At 46.7% G+C, this 15,262-nt stretch overlaps 1 protein-coding gene across 3 annotated transcripts in view; it reads left to right on the forward strand.

The window, feature by feature from the left end:
- Window positions 1-15,262, forward strand: part of LOC139047963 (ATP-dependent RNA helicase TDRD9-like) — an 89,684-nt gene that overhangs the window by 71,563 nt on the left and 2,859 nt on the right. For all 3 annotated transcript variants that reach the window (XM_070522185.1, XM_070522186.1, XM_070522187.1), the window contains 5 exons: window positions 474-544; window positions 5,203-5,409; window positions 8,746-8,884; window positions 10,982-11,103; window positions 13,038-13,262. In XM_070522185.1, the coding sequence (XP_070378286.1) occupies window positions 474-544; window positions 5,203-5,409; window positions 8,746-8,884; window positions 10,982-11,103; window positions 13,038-13,262 (764 nt within the window). The remainder of the gene's footprint in view (window positions 1-473; window positions 545-5,202; window positions 5,410-8,745; window positions 8,885-10,981; window positions 11,104-13,037; window positions 13,263-15,262) is intronic.

Raw genomic sequence — 15,262 nt, forward strand, 5'->3', positions numbered from 1 at the left:
GACAGCGTGCATTTTATGTTTGCTTGTCACATTAAATCTTAGGAAAGTTAAAGTATCGCCAAGAACTACCACCACAGTTGAATGCACCATCTGAATTTACAATAAAGTGCTACGCTTACTGAAATCTAAAGGAGTAGGGATTCACATTGCCAAAGTTCTAAGATCTCTAATACACTTTTCTTGGGCTTGAAAAAGCGACAATTAACCAGTATGCTTTACATTAACATACCAGTAATCTTTCAAAAAAAAAGTTCTCGCCTTTGAATTGGAAAAAAAAAAAAAAGCTTTTAGTGACTCATTTAACTGTTCCTATTGATCTTTTGGGATAAGCTGACCTTTAGCAGCGTGAAAGTAATCCGAAGTTTGAGACTTGTAAAAAGCAGCATTAAGAAAACCTAAATCACTTCTACGAAATTTTGTACTGGAAACGGCAGTAATGTTGTGTTCCTCGCACTTCTCTTTTCCTCTGGCAGGCAAAGTTGCACGGACCATTCAGTCCCTTGGAGTCGAGGCTCGTCGGCATGTCGAAGCTGTGCTTTCTCAGGTGAGCAGATGTACCGCATTTACTCGCGTAAGCCCCGCACTTTCCTTTTTATTAGGTGCAAGCCTTACACAAGGCAGGCTTACGACTACTCTGAAGCCTCGAACCGTAGTCGGACTGCTATGCAGAGTAACGCAACCGCTGGCGGCCGACTTTGATCACTTCTGTTTCATTTGCCCCTGGTCGGTTCTGCTGCCGTCATCGTTTGACAAGCATAGCCTTGTTGGCGCTCTTCTGCCGTGCCGTCCATTACTATTTGGGATTCCTGTGACCTTGAAGCTCTCTACGACAGTCTCAAACAAAACCGCAGACTTGTGCGTTGAAAATTCACCTGCATACTTCTTGCAGCGAATGCCCTCTTGATGTGCCTGAAAGCTCAGTGCAGTTAAACCTGCTAAAACAGCAGTAAAACACGTTGTGGGGCTAGTTGGTGCATAGCTTTCAATAGGTGAAGTGCCAATAGTGACGGCACACAAGAAGGAATACAGACAGGACAAGCCACCTTGTCCTGTCTGTATTCCTTCTTGTGTGCCGTCACTATTGGCGCTTCACCTATTGACTGCTAAAACAGCACTCCTCAGAACAACCAATACTGGCGTGATTGCAATTCACTGGGATTATAATGACGGTGACGTTGCCATTGTCGGCGGGGCAGTAATTTCTTTCGTCTAGTAGCGGCTTACGAAAGTGCAGAGTGCACCTAACCATCAGTGTCATTTGCACACTATCACATGAAAAGGTTTAATGACACTTGCTGTTAAAAGTATACTCATTTGCAAGTGTGTGTTTGTCGAACATCGCTTCGCTGCGTCGAAGTGTGTAGCCTCGATGCCAGAAAGGGCAGGGATGGTCCCAATTGTGCAACCACTTTTTTGTGTGCGATTTCATGGTTATAGGCAGGGGTGTGCGAATATTCGAAAAGTTTGAATGATATTGAATGTTACGTTTTTTGTATTCATATTCGATTCAAAAAATTTCGAAAAATTCGAAAAATGTTGGAATGTTCGTTTGGATACGAATATTTGAATCAAAATATATTGCTGGCTGAGCGGGAGCAAACACAGTTCTTAGCATTTGTTTCTATATAATCTAAGAATAGTGTGGTGATTTTCTGCAGTTTTGTGATAATTTTTTGCTGCTAGCAAAATTTTGCCTGTGAAGCACACTTAGCCACTAAACGTCTAAACATTGTGGAAAAGCCAGCCTCTCAGTGGCAAAGAGGACGGGCTTGTAAACGGCGAGAGAGCACTTTTTTTATTTCCTGCAGTGTCCTCCCACCTCCAATTCTGAGCTTATTGCTTGACAAGTGCAATGGGTGACGATTGATACAGGGTCAAATGCTTCCAAGTTTACTTACGGGCATTTGATGCAGTATAATAAGGCACAGGCTGGTGAGGGCAGCTAGTGGGAATTACTAAATTTTCCAAGTTGTAAGGCTGTAAATCTGTTGAACATGTCATGTCCTGTCAGAAACATATTAAATTATTTTTTAATGAATATTGGGTTGCAAATTGCCTTTGCGGCATTTATATGCTTTACCATATAGCACGGATATGTTGCAGCGAAGCTGATGTTACGAAACTGTCCATCAATTTGCAACCTTCAGTGAACTCTAGTTAAGACGAACTCTGTTAAGCCAAATTCTCATGTATAACGAACAACGTGGGAATGTTTGATTTTTCATTGACACAATGCAAAAAAAAATCCGCGTGAGACGAACAGCCTCAGACGTGCTATTCGGTTAAGATGAACAATTGTAGTGACCGCCACTACTACCGATCCTGGAGGCTAGGGTGCCTGGGGGCACGTGCATCCAGGCACCCTACTGCAGGCCTGCGGCACACCTCACCCATGGACAGAGGTGAAAACAAGAGGAGGAAATAAGAGACGGTGACATTTCACTTCGTGAATGCGAAGCTATCGGCCCCTGGTGCGCCTAGACTGTCCGCATCGCAGATCGCATTGCAAATAGGGCTTGCACGGCCGCGCCATATGCAGCAGCCGCCGGAGTAGAATGCCCTCTTGTAAACATTCGCTTACTAACTACATTAACAAGCATGGTGTCAAAACGCAGGCGTGAGGAATCGCGACAGCAGCAAGAACACGGTGCACGCAATACAATGAGGCATTGACCTACCTAGACTGTGCCTCCAAAGCAGATCGTGTTCAAGATAAAGCCCGCACTACCGAACTACGAAGCCCTGCTCCCTCCTCTTTCCTCCTATGCTCACGCAAGATTGAGCCGCCATCGTAGACTCGCCGTCACATGCTTTCACTTGCACACTCGGCTTAAGGCACGCGAGGACGCTGTTATCACGAGACGAACCCAGTACGTCTGCATTGCAAACGAAACCTGTAGCAATGGTGTCCTAAGTGGCAGTGACAGGATCCGAGTTTCTTATCTGAGAAATGATGTCTTAGTCCATGAGCGCACCACACACCGCTGCACTTGCGTCCACATCGACGTAGTCCGCAAAGCCGACGTCTTCCAAAATGTCCGTCATGGGGGCGGTGACGCCACGTTCGAGCGCGAGTGGCTTCTTAGCTTGCAGAGCTAGCGTGCTGAAGCCGCAGTGGCAATAGCACTTTGCTTTCGTAGCCTCCGTAACTTGCTCCCAAGCAACCACAAGCATGTGTGGCGCACTTAGGAGCGTCACTTGGTAGTTGTTGCATAAAATTATTCGTTCCAACATGTGGCGCCAATAAAATGATTTAACATTTTTGATGGTACCCTGGTCCATGGGCTGCAGTGCCGCTCTTGTTTGCTGGAAAGAAGGCCAGCTCAGTCGCCTTCGTCTCAACCTCCGCCTTATGAGCTTGTCTATAACGCGCAGGACTTGTCTATAGCGAGCAGAACACTTGTCTATAAAGAGCAGGACTCTGTAGCCAAAGCATTCAGACTTCTTGTCAATTTTTGCTAGCTACTGCGTAAACAATTCCCCTGTCATCCAGGCCTTTCTGTTGGCTGCATAGTCCTCTGAGAGGGACTGGATGTTCTTGAAGCAACAATGACTTCTTGATTATCATGAACAGTGGCACCTTTTCAGTTCCAGTTATGTTTGCTGCAACCATCACAGTTGTTCTTTCTTTACTTCTTTTCCCTCCCGTGCACTTGTCGGCTTTATACGTGATGGCTTTGGCGGGCAGCAATTTGAAAAATCAGGCAGTTTCGTCTGCATTAAATATGTCCTGCAGAGAATAGTTTTCCTTGTAGCCTTGAGGCACCTCGGAGTGCCATACTTTACACGTTTGCATGTTATCTGTCTTCATTTCTCCTGACACAGCACGGTCGTAACACTCGCGAAAACGATGCAACCACCCATTTGAAGCAGCGAAGTCATTGTAGCTCAGGTGCAGGGCAAAGTCCGCTGCCTTCAGCAGTATGACGGTGCCACTCAAAGTTGCATGCATTATCTTAATCCAAATGAGCAGCGCTTTCTCGAGGTCGGGATACTTTGTGGGCCGCAGCCTCTTTCTTTTGCTGGCAACATCTGTCTCTAAGGCATCTTCAATAGCCCTCCTATTCTTTATGCAAGTGAATACCGAGTTTTTCAGTATTGCATGCTTCTTTACGATTTCTTGCTTAGACAAGAGTCTGGTGTCCACTTCCCGCAGGATGTCGCTTTCCTCTTCTAGTGTTTCGGCGCAGTATCTGCCGCAGGCACAAGCCATCTTCAAGTCGCAGCCACAAAAGGTGCTTCTGACACTGAAAACTGAGGCATACGGGGCACACCCGAAACGGAGACTGCAGAGGCAAAGGTGCTAAACGTAACATTGGAAAGGCTCCTGTTTGTCGGTTCTTGAGTGCAGGCAAAATTGCAACGCACCTGATTCACTGTGTTTTTGTGTTGGCCGTACCATCTGCCACTCGAGAGCTACAACTACCCAAGATTTGCAAAGCCTCCGAGTTTGGCGTTTAAAGAACCCAATCTTGGAGGTCACATAGGGCAGAGAGGAGGCAGCCGCCACTGCCCTCTGGCTTCTGTGCCAGTTTGGTTTTGCCCGATTTCACCTTCTCTCTTTGTTCTCTCCGTTCTAGGTCAGTGCAGCCTCGTGACTAGGCATTTGCCCTATCGCGGATGCGTTTCTCTGGCCGTGTGCCAAACGCTAAGCTGCTGGTGCGGTGGCGGTTAGTTCAATTTATTCGTGGCGGAACCTGCTCGCATTCTAATTAACAGGCTTTTTTATACATTGACTTGTATGGAGCTTTCCCGGACCAAATCGTACAGTTCGAATTATCCATAAATTCGAATTATTGAAGTTCAAATTAACAAGGTTTTGCTGTAGTACATATTCCTGATGGTCTTCTACCATCTCTACACTGCGATGCTTGTTGTTGCTGCTGCTAACTAAAATTTTCACAGGGTAAGTAGTTTCTTGCTGTTCTTTATCTTGCAAACAAGTTGTTTTGGCATGTTAGTGCAAACAAGTTATGCATGAAGAGTTGTTAGCCTGCGCACATTGCTCAAAGGTGGTTTAAGTTTCAGTAGAGCTTCTCGTAACTCCATCGCCTCAATAGACTATTGACTCGGCAGCCATTTAGGCTGTGCCCGTGTGAGCATCGCCTGCCTTGACATTCTCATGTGTGCCGGTATAATGTTGATCGTTATCCTGCCACAAGCAAGTTTCTTTTTTCTTTTTTCCCTCTCACTTGCAACCAGGGGCGTACACGTTGACCGCAACAGCGTCAACTCCGTGCTGCTGAACGGAGAGCCTCAGAACCGGCACCCCAGACTCCTCGTCGCGGGCACCGTGAGCCAGAGCGCTTCGAGCGACCACGTTACGCTGCGTAACACCACCCTCATGCCCTCCGTGCCTGGGCTCCACTGCCTCATGCCGTTGCTGTTTGCTCCCTATTGTGAGCTCAGGTATGTATTCGTCGGCTTTCTTTTCTTGAAGAGACGCCAGGAAATGTTTGCCCAAGTCAGTTCTTTAGAGTCGGGTGTGAACCTAACCGAGCTCATGATTGCAAATGTCATGGGTGCAGATGCATTCAACAAGGTGACTATAAGGAGGTGGAAGAAGCCCTCTATGAGTGGTTTCTCGGTGCCTGAACTTTGGTCCACAGTCGACGAGGAGGTCGCTCCCATAGGGTGGGGGAAAGCAGGCACAGTCGAGTCAAAGAATTTATATGTGTTGGTTGTGGTTGTTGTGTGACTCTGCAGGCAGGCGTGGAGATTGACTAGGTGATTGACTGAGCTAGACCAAGCTTTTAAAAACGGGCGCTCGGCGTGGCCTGGGGGTATTTGTCCGAGCGCACTCCAGGCAGACACTTTGCTTCGGAAATGAACTGTTTCCTCCACCGGATGCTGGCTCTTCCTTTGCGTTGCCAGCAGCATACACTCAAGCCGTCAAGGGGTGCCGCCTCGAACCTCCACTAACCGCGATCCCTAACTGTCCGTGCCAAAAAGAAAAAATTAAAAATCCTTAAAAAAGAAAACTGCGAGCCATGCAGTGCATGCCTTCAGATGCGTATTTCGAAAGTGGGGAATGGCGACACACGCAGGCGGGTGCGGCAGCTCACTAGTTTTTTTCCTTTTCCAGGATTTTCCATTCTTTCTTTCTTCACTTTCTCTCGGCAGAGACACCCGGTAGCTAGATTTAATTGCTATTACCGACAATACAGCATGACAATACAGTCGCCGACCGTTTATTCGGACCTCACGGGGACTGCGGAAATGTCCGAATAAACAGGTGTCCGAAAAAGCAGATTATGAAAAAAAAAATGAAATCCTTTATTTCCAAGCACTTATTCGGGCTCGGCAGTAGGCTTGAAGAAATCGCGAATGCGCCGTTGCACGCTGTTCCGTTTACGCGCAATCAGATAAGCCTGAATCTCGGAGAGGGTCGTACGGTCACTATAGGCGGCTGATAGCATAGTCACTGCTTGTACACGCTCCGCATGCGACGGCAGCGTAGCACATGGTGCGTCAACTTCCGACTCGGTCATCGTCCGGCGGTGCAGCAGAAACCTGACGAATGATCTCGCCGTCGTCGAGTTCTGCGCATGTCAGTACAGCAGTGTCAGAACCTGTGAAACTGTCAGTGAGACGGTGTCCGGAATCGCAATGCAACCACTGCGCAAGTCTCGGCAGAATATTTTCCGCGTCGGTAGGGAGCACATCAGAAGGCGACAAATCTTAGGCCTCCCGGCACCCGCTTGCCGGCATTCCGCAGCGCAGTCTGCGCGGGCACTGTCGGCGCCATTAGACACTTGACGAGATGTTTCCGTATGCCGCGTTGGATCACCGAAACCTCGACACAGCACACAAAGCAAACACCGCCGTGCAGGCACCAGTCACACAAGCGAAAAAACGCGGCATGCTCGCAGCGTCATGCGCGAAGAAACAAATCAGCTGCTGGATTGTCTTGACATGGCTTACTAAGCTGAAACCGGAACTGCTGCAGAGTCACTCTATCGAACAAGCGTATCGAACCAGGCAGAAACGATAATGATGAGCGGGGATTTCCAGTAGCGTCACTTCGTGGGGCAGCAAGGAAGCTCCGTTCAAAACAAAAATGGCGTTCAGCAAGTCGAACCATGCACCGGTCAGAGTCGGTGCATGGTGCTCTCGACCGAGTTGGCTCAAGGAGTGTCCGAAAAATCAGACGAGAGGTTGCAAGGTGTCCGAACATTCGGCAGTTGTTATACATTATGGTCTATGGGGAGAATGGCGGTGCCGCGAAGCTGACCGAATAATCGGGCATGTCCGAATTTTCGGAGTCCGGAAAATCGGTCGGCGACTGTATTCCAATAAGTAGTTTATTTTACCGTAGAACACACACGGACGTTCATGGCGCTGTGGCTGCTCATTGTTATAGCCAATACGGTCAAGCCTCGATATAACCAATGTGTACCTTCAGAGAAAAACATCATTAAATCGTGAATTTCGTTAATTCGAGATTTTAAAGTTTCAACAGCAAGTATAATTTTACAAATTTCCAGGACATTCCTAGGAGATAGTATCTTATATTGCAATAGTACCACAAGATGGGCAGGTCATAATAGCATGGTTAGGAGCGCAAGCATGGGCAGTACAGATAGCACCAAGAGTAGTGCATCAGCGCAGCTCATGGCATCCAAGACTCGCATGCATTATGTCGTATGACACCGTAAACCTTCGATGCCATGACGGATCACGCTTAGCGCCCACAGCCATCACCAAATTGCACCCACAGATTAAAACTAAAAGTGGGAAAAAATACATTCGTCCTGAAAAACAAAAAGTTGCAGTTTTGCCAGGAAGGCGGGGCATCGATGGCAACAGCAGGGGGACAACTACGCCAAGCAAGGCTTGTAGTTTTATCAGTGTCGCGTGTGCTCAGGCAAACGTGGAGGGCATGTTTCACTCGATGACCGTGAACACTCGCTGTCGCAATGCGAGCGAATGCTTCGTGCCGTGTCTCGCAATCTTGACATTACCCGACTGCCAACACAGCACACACGGGAACACAATGCACTTCTCTCCAAGTATCTCGGCTGGGCCTTTGCACTTGGCGTAGATTACCTCAAAGATCCAGCACGTGGCTCACCTATGAACATGGCAAAGGTAGAGGTGTTTTTGCCGCTAAAGCTTTTTATATGGAAGGATGCTTGCAAATAACTTTTGCCTCGACTTACATTTTGATAGCCTTTTACTAGATTTTCCAGCCATACAGACTCCAAGTACGTGCTTGAAATGGCCGAAAACTTTGTTAGCTTGAAACTGTGTCACAAAATTGCTTCGTTTAATCGAAAAAAAGAAACTGTTCTCTATGGAACTAAAATCGGCAAATGAAAATAGTTTGCTACATTTTGAGTTTTATTAAATCGAGGTTTGAATGTATATCTGGTATCATTATCAGTGGGTTCATCTGTAATTTGCCCTCACGTTGGGACCTGCAAGCCTCCTAGTTAGCTCATATAGTAGAATGAATGTACTGTACACAAACTGAAATGCACGAAAAAGTGCTGCCCTTTCTCCTGTTGAACTGAAGGAGTATAGAAACTTTGTTGTGTTAGAAGTGTCAGTCAACCAGCGGTCTTTATGCAGGGATTCGACTGAGCAACCTTCTCCCAAGCGAACTATGTCTGTCTCATTCGCCACGGGCTGTACACAACATCCACATCTCTTCAACATTCAGTTTTGCTGTTTCACCTCTCGGAATATTCTGTTGCAGGTTTGCCACTTTGGTTTTGCATTTGCATGCTTTGCTCTACCCAGGGTGAATGCGGAGCGGTCAGAGTACACGGGCGCGCTTTGCGGCCTGGGCTATGAATTGTCGTCGAACTTGCCGCTCTACCCAGAGCATGACCTTGAGGTGTCCTTCGACATTGGCTTCACTGATGAAGACCTCTTTATGGTATGTTTCACGGGAATTAAGGATCATTGCATTCTACAGGCACTAACCTAGTCAGCTTAAACTTGGTGGCAATAACAAAGTAGCTTAAGGGGGGAGGCTACACTTGAAATACAACTTTTTTATTTGTGGACAGATCTCAACGAAATTTTCACACATTGTGTATTTTAATATGCAGATTCTAAAAATATAATTAATTTTGCCATAGGATAAGTAGTTTCTGATATACTCCAAATGCATTGCATAAGCTGAGTCCTTTGTTTGGAGGAAAATTAGCTTCTAAACAGAAAACCCTAACACAGTAATTTGAGTATAAAGACTATCTAGCATGTTCAGGGAGTGCCATAAGGTATTATTCAATGTTCTAGGCTAATCTGAGCAGGAGTTAGAGCTCATCAAAGTTGTGAGAAAAAAATGCCATCTTGACATGTCAAGCACGTGACCCATTTCAAAAACTTTTTGAGAAGAGTGCTGCTTTGAAAAGGTGCATATTGCTTACTGCATACATTTATCGTTCTGGCAAAAAAAAAATTATGTTGATAGCTGAAATAGGACAGAAGCTATTTTACCTCCAAAATTGGAAGTCTGTCGGAATTGTTGTTTTGAGAAATCAAGGAAAAACGTTCTACAACATCTTTATTGAGAACATACCAATAAAATCTCAAGGAAATTCACTAGGGGCATAATCTGGATACATCCTATCTTTTTGCCGCTTTTTGGCCAGCTTCCTTGCGCTCAAAGAGGCTTCTCGCTTCTTGCTGGAGTTAGCACTTCGAAGGTCCGGCGCTCCGGACGTCTTCCGGCGCTCGCTGCGCGCTGGCTACTTTCTTCAGTCGTGAAAGAAACGGTGCCTGCACGATCTGTGCCAACATGCGTGGCGTGGGCGGACGAAGTGTTGACGCTAGACGCGCCAGTTTGCAGCTCGGAACTCGATCCGGTAGAATGTCCAGGCAGACCAGCAACCGGCAACTCCGCGAGTATGACAGGCCTAGCTGCCTTCCGTCGCGCATTGCACAGCCGCTTGACGCGTAGTAGCGTTGAGACGACAATCTTTTCCAGCCATCCGGGCAGCGAAATGTGCATCTTATCAAACGTCGCGAAGCAAGCGGCTGAACAAGCGTAGACAGCGGCGCGATGAAACCAGAGATAAACAAACGTAGCGAGACGCGAGAGCGGTCGAGCGTGCGCCGACGAGCACCGGACCAATAGGAGCGAGGCGCGCGGGGGTGTGCGCGCTTTGGCCAAGCGGCGGCGGCACGGACCCATCCTCCAGAAATGACGCGATAGCGTCGGTTTCCCTTCACCGACGCCATTTTGAACTGGTGCAAAATGCGCACAAAGAAAACAGCTTCAAAACAAGCGCAAGATGGCGGCCATCGGCCACCGCGTTCGCAAATGGTGACGGCGCGAAGTTTGAACATTTTTTGACCAAATTTTGCTGATTTCGCGTTCACCCTGGCCCCTTTAAGCGCGATTTTTTATTATTTTCCGATAAAATTTAGCTTCTGGATTTCGCGGAGGGATTCTTGAATGTATAAACGTAGCGAAAATGCACTTTTCCGAAAATCGACTTTTTTGTGATTTTTTGCCGTTTCAAGACCCGCGTCCCCCCTTAAGAAGCTAGGTACTGCACAAGAAACGATAGGCATGACATTTAGAAACAGGAAGACAGATGTGTTAGGCTAGAGACTAGCGAACGGGGGCAACCAATATCCTAGTTGACATTAAGAGGAGGAAAATGGTTTGGGTGGGCCACGTTATACGTAGTCTAGTGGTCTATTAGAGTTACAGAATGGGTGCCAAGAGAAGGGAAGCACAGTCAAAGACGGCAGAGGACTAGGTGGTGCACTGGAATTGGGGAAGTTCGCAGGGGTAGGATGGGGTCGGCTGATTCAAGACGGGGAAATTGGAGATCACTGGGAGGGGGGGCCTCCATCCTGCAGTGAACACTAAATAGGCCAATGATAACGGAACTGATTCATCTCGTAGGCCCCGTCTCATTCATCTCAGCTGCGCCATTAAAACCCATCAATCATCATCTATCTCAGTGGCATGGAAATTTACGTGTGGCATAAACTGCTTTGATCTCGGCTCTTGCAGGTCAACAAGGTGCGCATGATGATCAACATGGTCCTGCGCTCTGACCCGGGCATGTCCGTCGTGAGCTGGAACGGCGCCGGTCTTGCAAACTGCCAGGACAAGGCGCGGCAGTACCTTCTCGAGTGAGTACACATCAATGTGGCCCCCGCGGCATGTCTTTGGAAGCTGCCAAACTAGCTGTCGCTGATGCAGCGTTTGTAGCAAAGTCCTCGAGCTCCACCAAACTTGGAGGCTTCGTGGCAGTCGATGTGTTTCAGTGTTGACAGTCACCGTTCTATAAATGCGGACTCTCTACAGGAACTCTGCAGGAATAATCGGGAATTTGAAATATCTGATATTTAAGAAAATAAGTGACTTTATTTCACAAATGGCCAGAAAAAGCATTCTCAATGCATTACTGTGTTTGCACACATTTGCCTGTGACCCTGACTGTCCGTTTTTCAACCATCGTCATGCTGTCGCTGCAGATACACAAAAACGCAATCAGTGCATGCAACTCGAGTCTCCATTTCCTGGTAAGATAACAGAGGTCAACCATGCTGTGATAGCCAAATGATCACTGTTTTGCTCTGCTACAGTCATTGTCGGGCACTTCCCTAACCTAATTACTGCCCTCGTTGGTTGGCATGGACATCGATGGTGGGGCTCGTGCTACTTGAAGCTGCTTGATGATATTGACTGACAAGAATTCAAAATAAAGAATTTGCGTGGAAAACTGCAGATGCAGCCTTTAGGACAAAACTATGAGGTAACAAAGCAGTCGGAGAGTGCCACATCTGGGCTATAGGACGCGTAAGGGAACTGTTTGGATGCTTCAGGGAACAGTAAAAGAAAAGACATTGCTTTAGCATAGATCAAGGTGTACTTAAGACGTTGGAGGCAATGTTTAGGAAGGTGGCAAAAGATGGCTTCACTTCCGTTATCTAGGCTTGGTCGAAATGGCCTTGTATGTTTTGTGTGCTTACCTACTAGGGAGCCTATAGAAAGGGATGAAAGTGCCGTTTAATAATTTTCGCAAATAAAGATTTGATAATGTTTGTCTCTTTATTGAGCAATCCTCTTTTTTTATATAGTAATCTCTCATTATTACGAAGTCAGCAGGACATAGGAAAATTCAGCATAACTTGTAATTCTATAAAAGTGACTACTGTGTAAAGGCTGAACAAAGAGATGAAATAGTGCCACTTCGTGGAAGTCTAACACGGGTGTCGCGTGGCGCATTTTCAGTGGCGATCGAGCCAGATTGGAATCGAACTTCTCGGTCTCGCTTGGCTCCTTTGCACATGCTGTGGGAGGGAGTCAATATGGTCTTGGTTCGGGCGACTTTGGACGTGCAGAAGGCCAGCGTGGAGTGACATCTGTCTGTTCCATTACACACTACTTGCTTAGCACCATGGCCACCACAGCCACGATGCCACCATCACTACCTTTACATTATTAACGGGGCTTAGGTGTGAAAACACGGAAGAAAAGAGTGTGTAGGTGGTGTGGATGGCATAGCTGCCAATTAAGAAGATCACTCGTTCACCCGGCGCAAAAGGCTTCACTCGGCATTGAGCGTTGTCGTCGGCGTACACGTGTCCCTTTACAGTTCGCTCTAAACAGAGCAGCTTATCGGTTTGCTTTATGTAATCAAGGTTTAAAATGCATGCATTTGAGCTGGGACTGAGAGAAATTTCAAATAATGTGATAACTCAAGTGGCTTCTCATTATAACGAGGGTTGACTGAAGTTGCATCTGGAATAAAGTGTTCTGTTATGTATGGCCAATAAGAATATGCAATACAAAATTCGTAATTTCTCAGCATGTTTTTTTAATAGAAAAACTGCTGCTTTAAAGGGTTAATGCCGGATGCTAACTACTTCTTCTTTGGGCTTTCTTTTTTTTTCTTTTCTTATTCTTGACGACTGCGGGCATGTTTCTCTTTCACTATCTTCAAGCGCACTGCAGATGGGGCTATGTGTGTGTTGTGAAGAAGAAATACAACATGAACAAATCAGCCGATCGATATGTCAGCCTGCGCCATGAGTGGTGTGCGCCCTGGTGTTGCACGCAGGCTGATGAGCCGTAAGCGGCAGTCGATCGAGCCCCGGCTGCCCCCACGGCGCCACACGTGGAACCTGCTGCGGGAGGAGTGGCGAGTGCACGCCGTCGTGGACGGCATCATGGCAGTGGAGGCCAACGTGCTGCCCCTGCTGGACGGGGTCACGCTGGAGCCGTCGCTCAACAACCTGCGCGTGCTCCGCAAGAAGCTACAGGACCTGCACGTGGAAGCCAGCAAGTGAGTGTTGTCGTTTCGTATTACTCTCTCCTGAATTTTTCCGTAAGGTTTGCGAACTTTTGCCCTCTTTTACGTGTGTCAAATCTTACGTTTAAAAAAAAGTTATGCTGAGCCCACGTACTGCAGGAATCAAAGTTACGAAAAACATAGTCCCTGCGGCGGCACACCTCGACCGGCTCTTTATAGGCGCACTTTGTGCACTTTGGGCAGCTCGGACGTGCTGAAGGTCTGGAAGAATGTGGGCTTGTCTAACCACTCAATCATTTCGAACGTGTTCGTCTTCCTTTGCGCCGAGTGGTACCCCAGTAGTTTGCCATCCTTAAGCTGCTCAAGTAAACCACTGAGGAACGCAATGTCGAAGTTGACGCACTTCTCAACGAAGAGCTTCATTGTGAGTCTTGGGAGCCAGTTGGTGTGCACAGGGCGGGAAATTTAATTTTCAATTGCTGTTTGTACACGGGCAACCTGTGTTTTGTGTTGTTAAGTTAATGTTGAGTTAATGTCTCTAAAGCTCATTTTGATGACCACTGCAAACATCGTCAGCTCTGCAGCAATTTACTTGGAATTGTTACTGGAACACCTGGTCTGTTGAAAAAGTAATATGTCATGCAAGTCCACCACTTTTTTATTCGCTTACGCATCAATAAAGTGAGAGAAACAACCTTTTTCCAACATCTTCTCATTCCAGTGCATACCTTGTTTATTGTCAGTCTTAACCTTCAACGATAACAATCTCAATATGGCAAATCAGTTCTGTGAAATCCCACAAGGTAGATAAATTTCCATGAAAGGGAAAATTGGTCATCCACCCAAATGTAGCACAAAGCTACATCTGCCCTCACGCTGTGGTCTGCTAGCCTCCCGGTTAGCTTAGATGCCCTGGAAAGGTGTTGGTCCCAAGTTCAAATCCCGAACCAGGGCAAATTTTTCGTTAACTGTGAAGCTTTCTTTCTTAATTACTCGTACGGGTATTATGTTTAGCTTTGTGCTATGTTCAGCCGGATGACAATTTTCCTTTTCAGTCACCAGCTCGTCATAAGATAGACCCACCCGCCATGGTGGCATAGTGGCTTTAGCATTATGCTGTTAAATCCAATGGCACAGGATTGAATCCCGGCCACAGTGGCTGCAGTTCAGTTCGGATGAAAAAAAAAAAAAACATACCGTGCATTGGGTACATGCTAAAGAAACCTGGGTAGTCAAAATTAATCTGGAGTCCCCCTCCCGCTATGCCATGCCTCATAATCATATCATGATTTTGGCATGTAAAACCCCAGAATTTAATTTAATCATAAGATGGACCACATTTACTCGCATAAGACCCACACTTTTCCTTCAGAGTATGGCTCTTGCGAGTCAGACATATGACCACCCATAAAACCATGGATGGATCAGGGACGATGTACAGTGTAACCTTGTTCTCATACATTTGGAGAAAAAAACTCACTAGCAAGGAAAATGTGTGATCTGAAGTCATTCAAAAATTTGACAAGACTCAACTGTAGTTCACATCTACATAATGCTAAGTGTTGCGCGAAACTCTGTCAGTAAATATACACAGTAACAGTAGGCAGAAGCTCACTCATCCAAACGCCTTTCTTGATTGATGTCAGCTCTTGACCAATAGCAGCCACGTATGAGAATCCACTATATTATGAAATAACACATCCAGAAAAAAGTGAGGAGCAGGCTTCTGTTGAGAAGAGTGCTTGAGAAGAATGTGGCTTAGTGCTCCGCTTGCAAGTTCCGCATGACGGGCACAACTTCAGAACTTGGCCCAGATGTTCACAGCAGCGTATGCTATCTCACCAAGCTCGAGGGGTGGTTGAGGGCCACTTTGAGGGTTGATCAGCAGACTTCTTCCCGAAGGTAGTCGTCCTCAGTGCCATCCGCACTCTTACATATTCCAGGAACATTGAAACATTCAGCGACTTTCATCTTATGCTGAACACCATGTGTTGAAAATGCAGTCCTTGGTGAAACTATTTTTCTTTTTCAAC

Source organism: Dermacentor albipictus, chromosome 7, assembly GCF_038994185.2.
Source record: "Dermacentor albipictus isolate Rhodes 1998 colony chromosome 7, USDA_Dalb.pri_finalv2, whole genome shotgun sequence".
In the NCBI taxonomy this organism is placed as follows: domain Eukaryota; kingdom Metazoa; phylum Arthropoda; class Arachnida; order Ixodida; family Ixodidae; genus Dermacentor; species Dermacentor albipictus.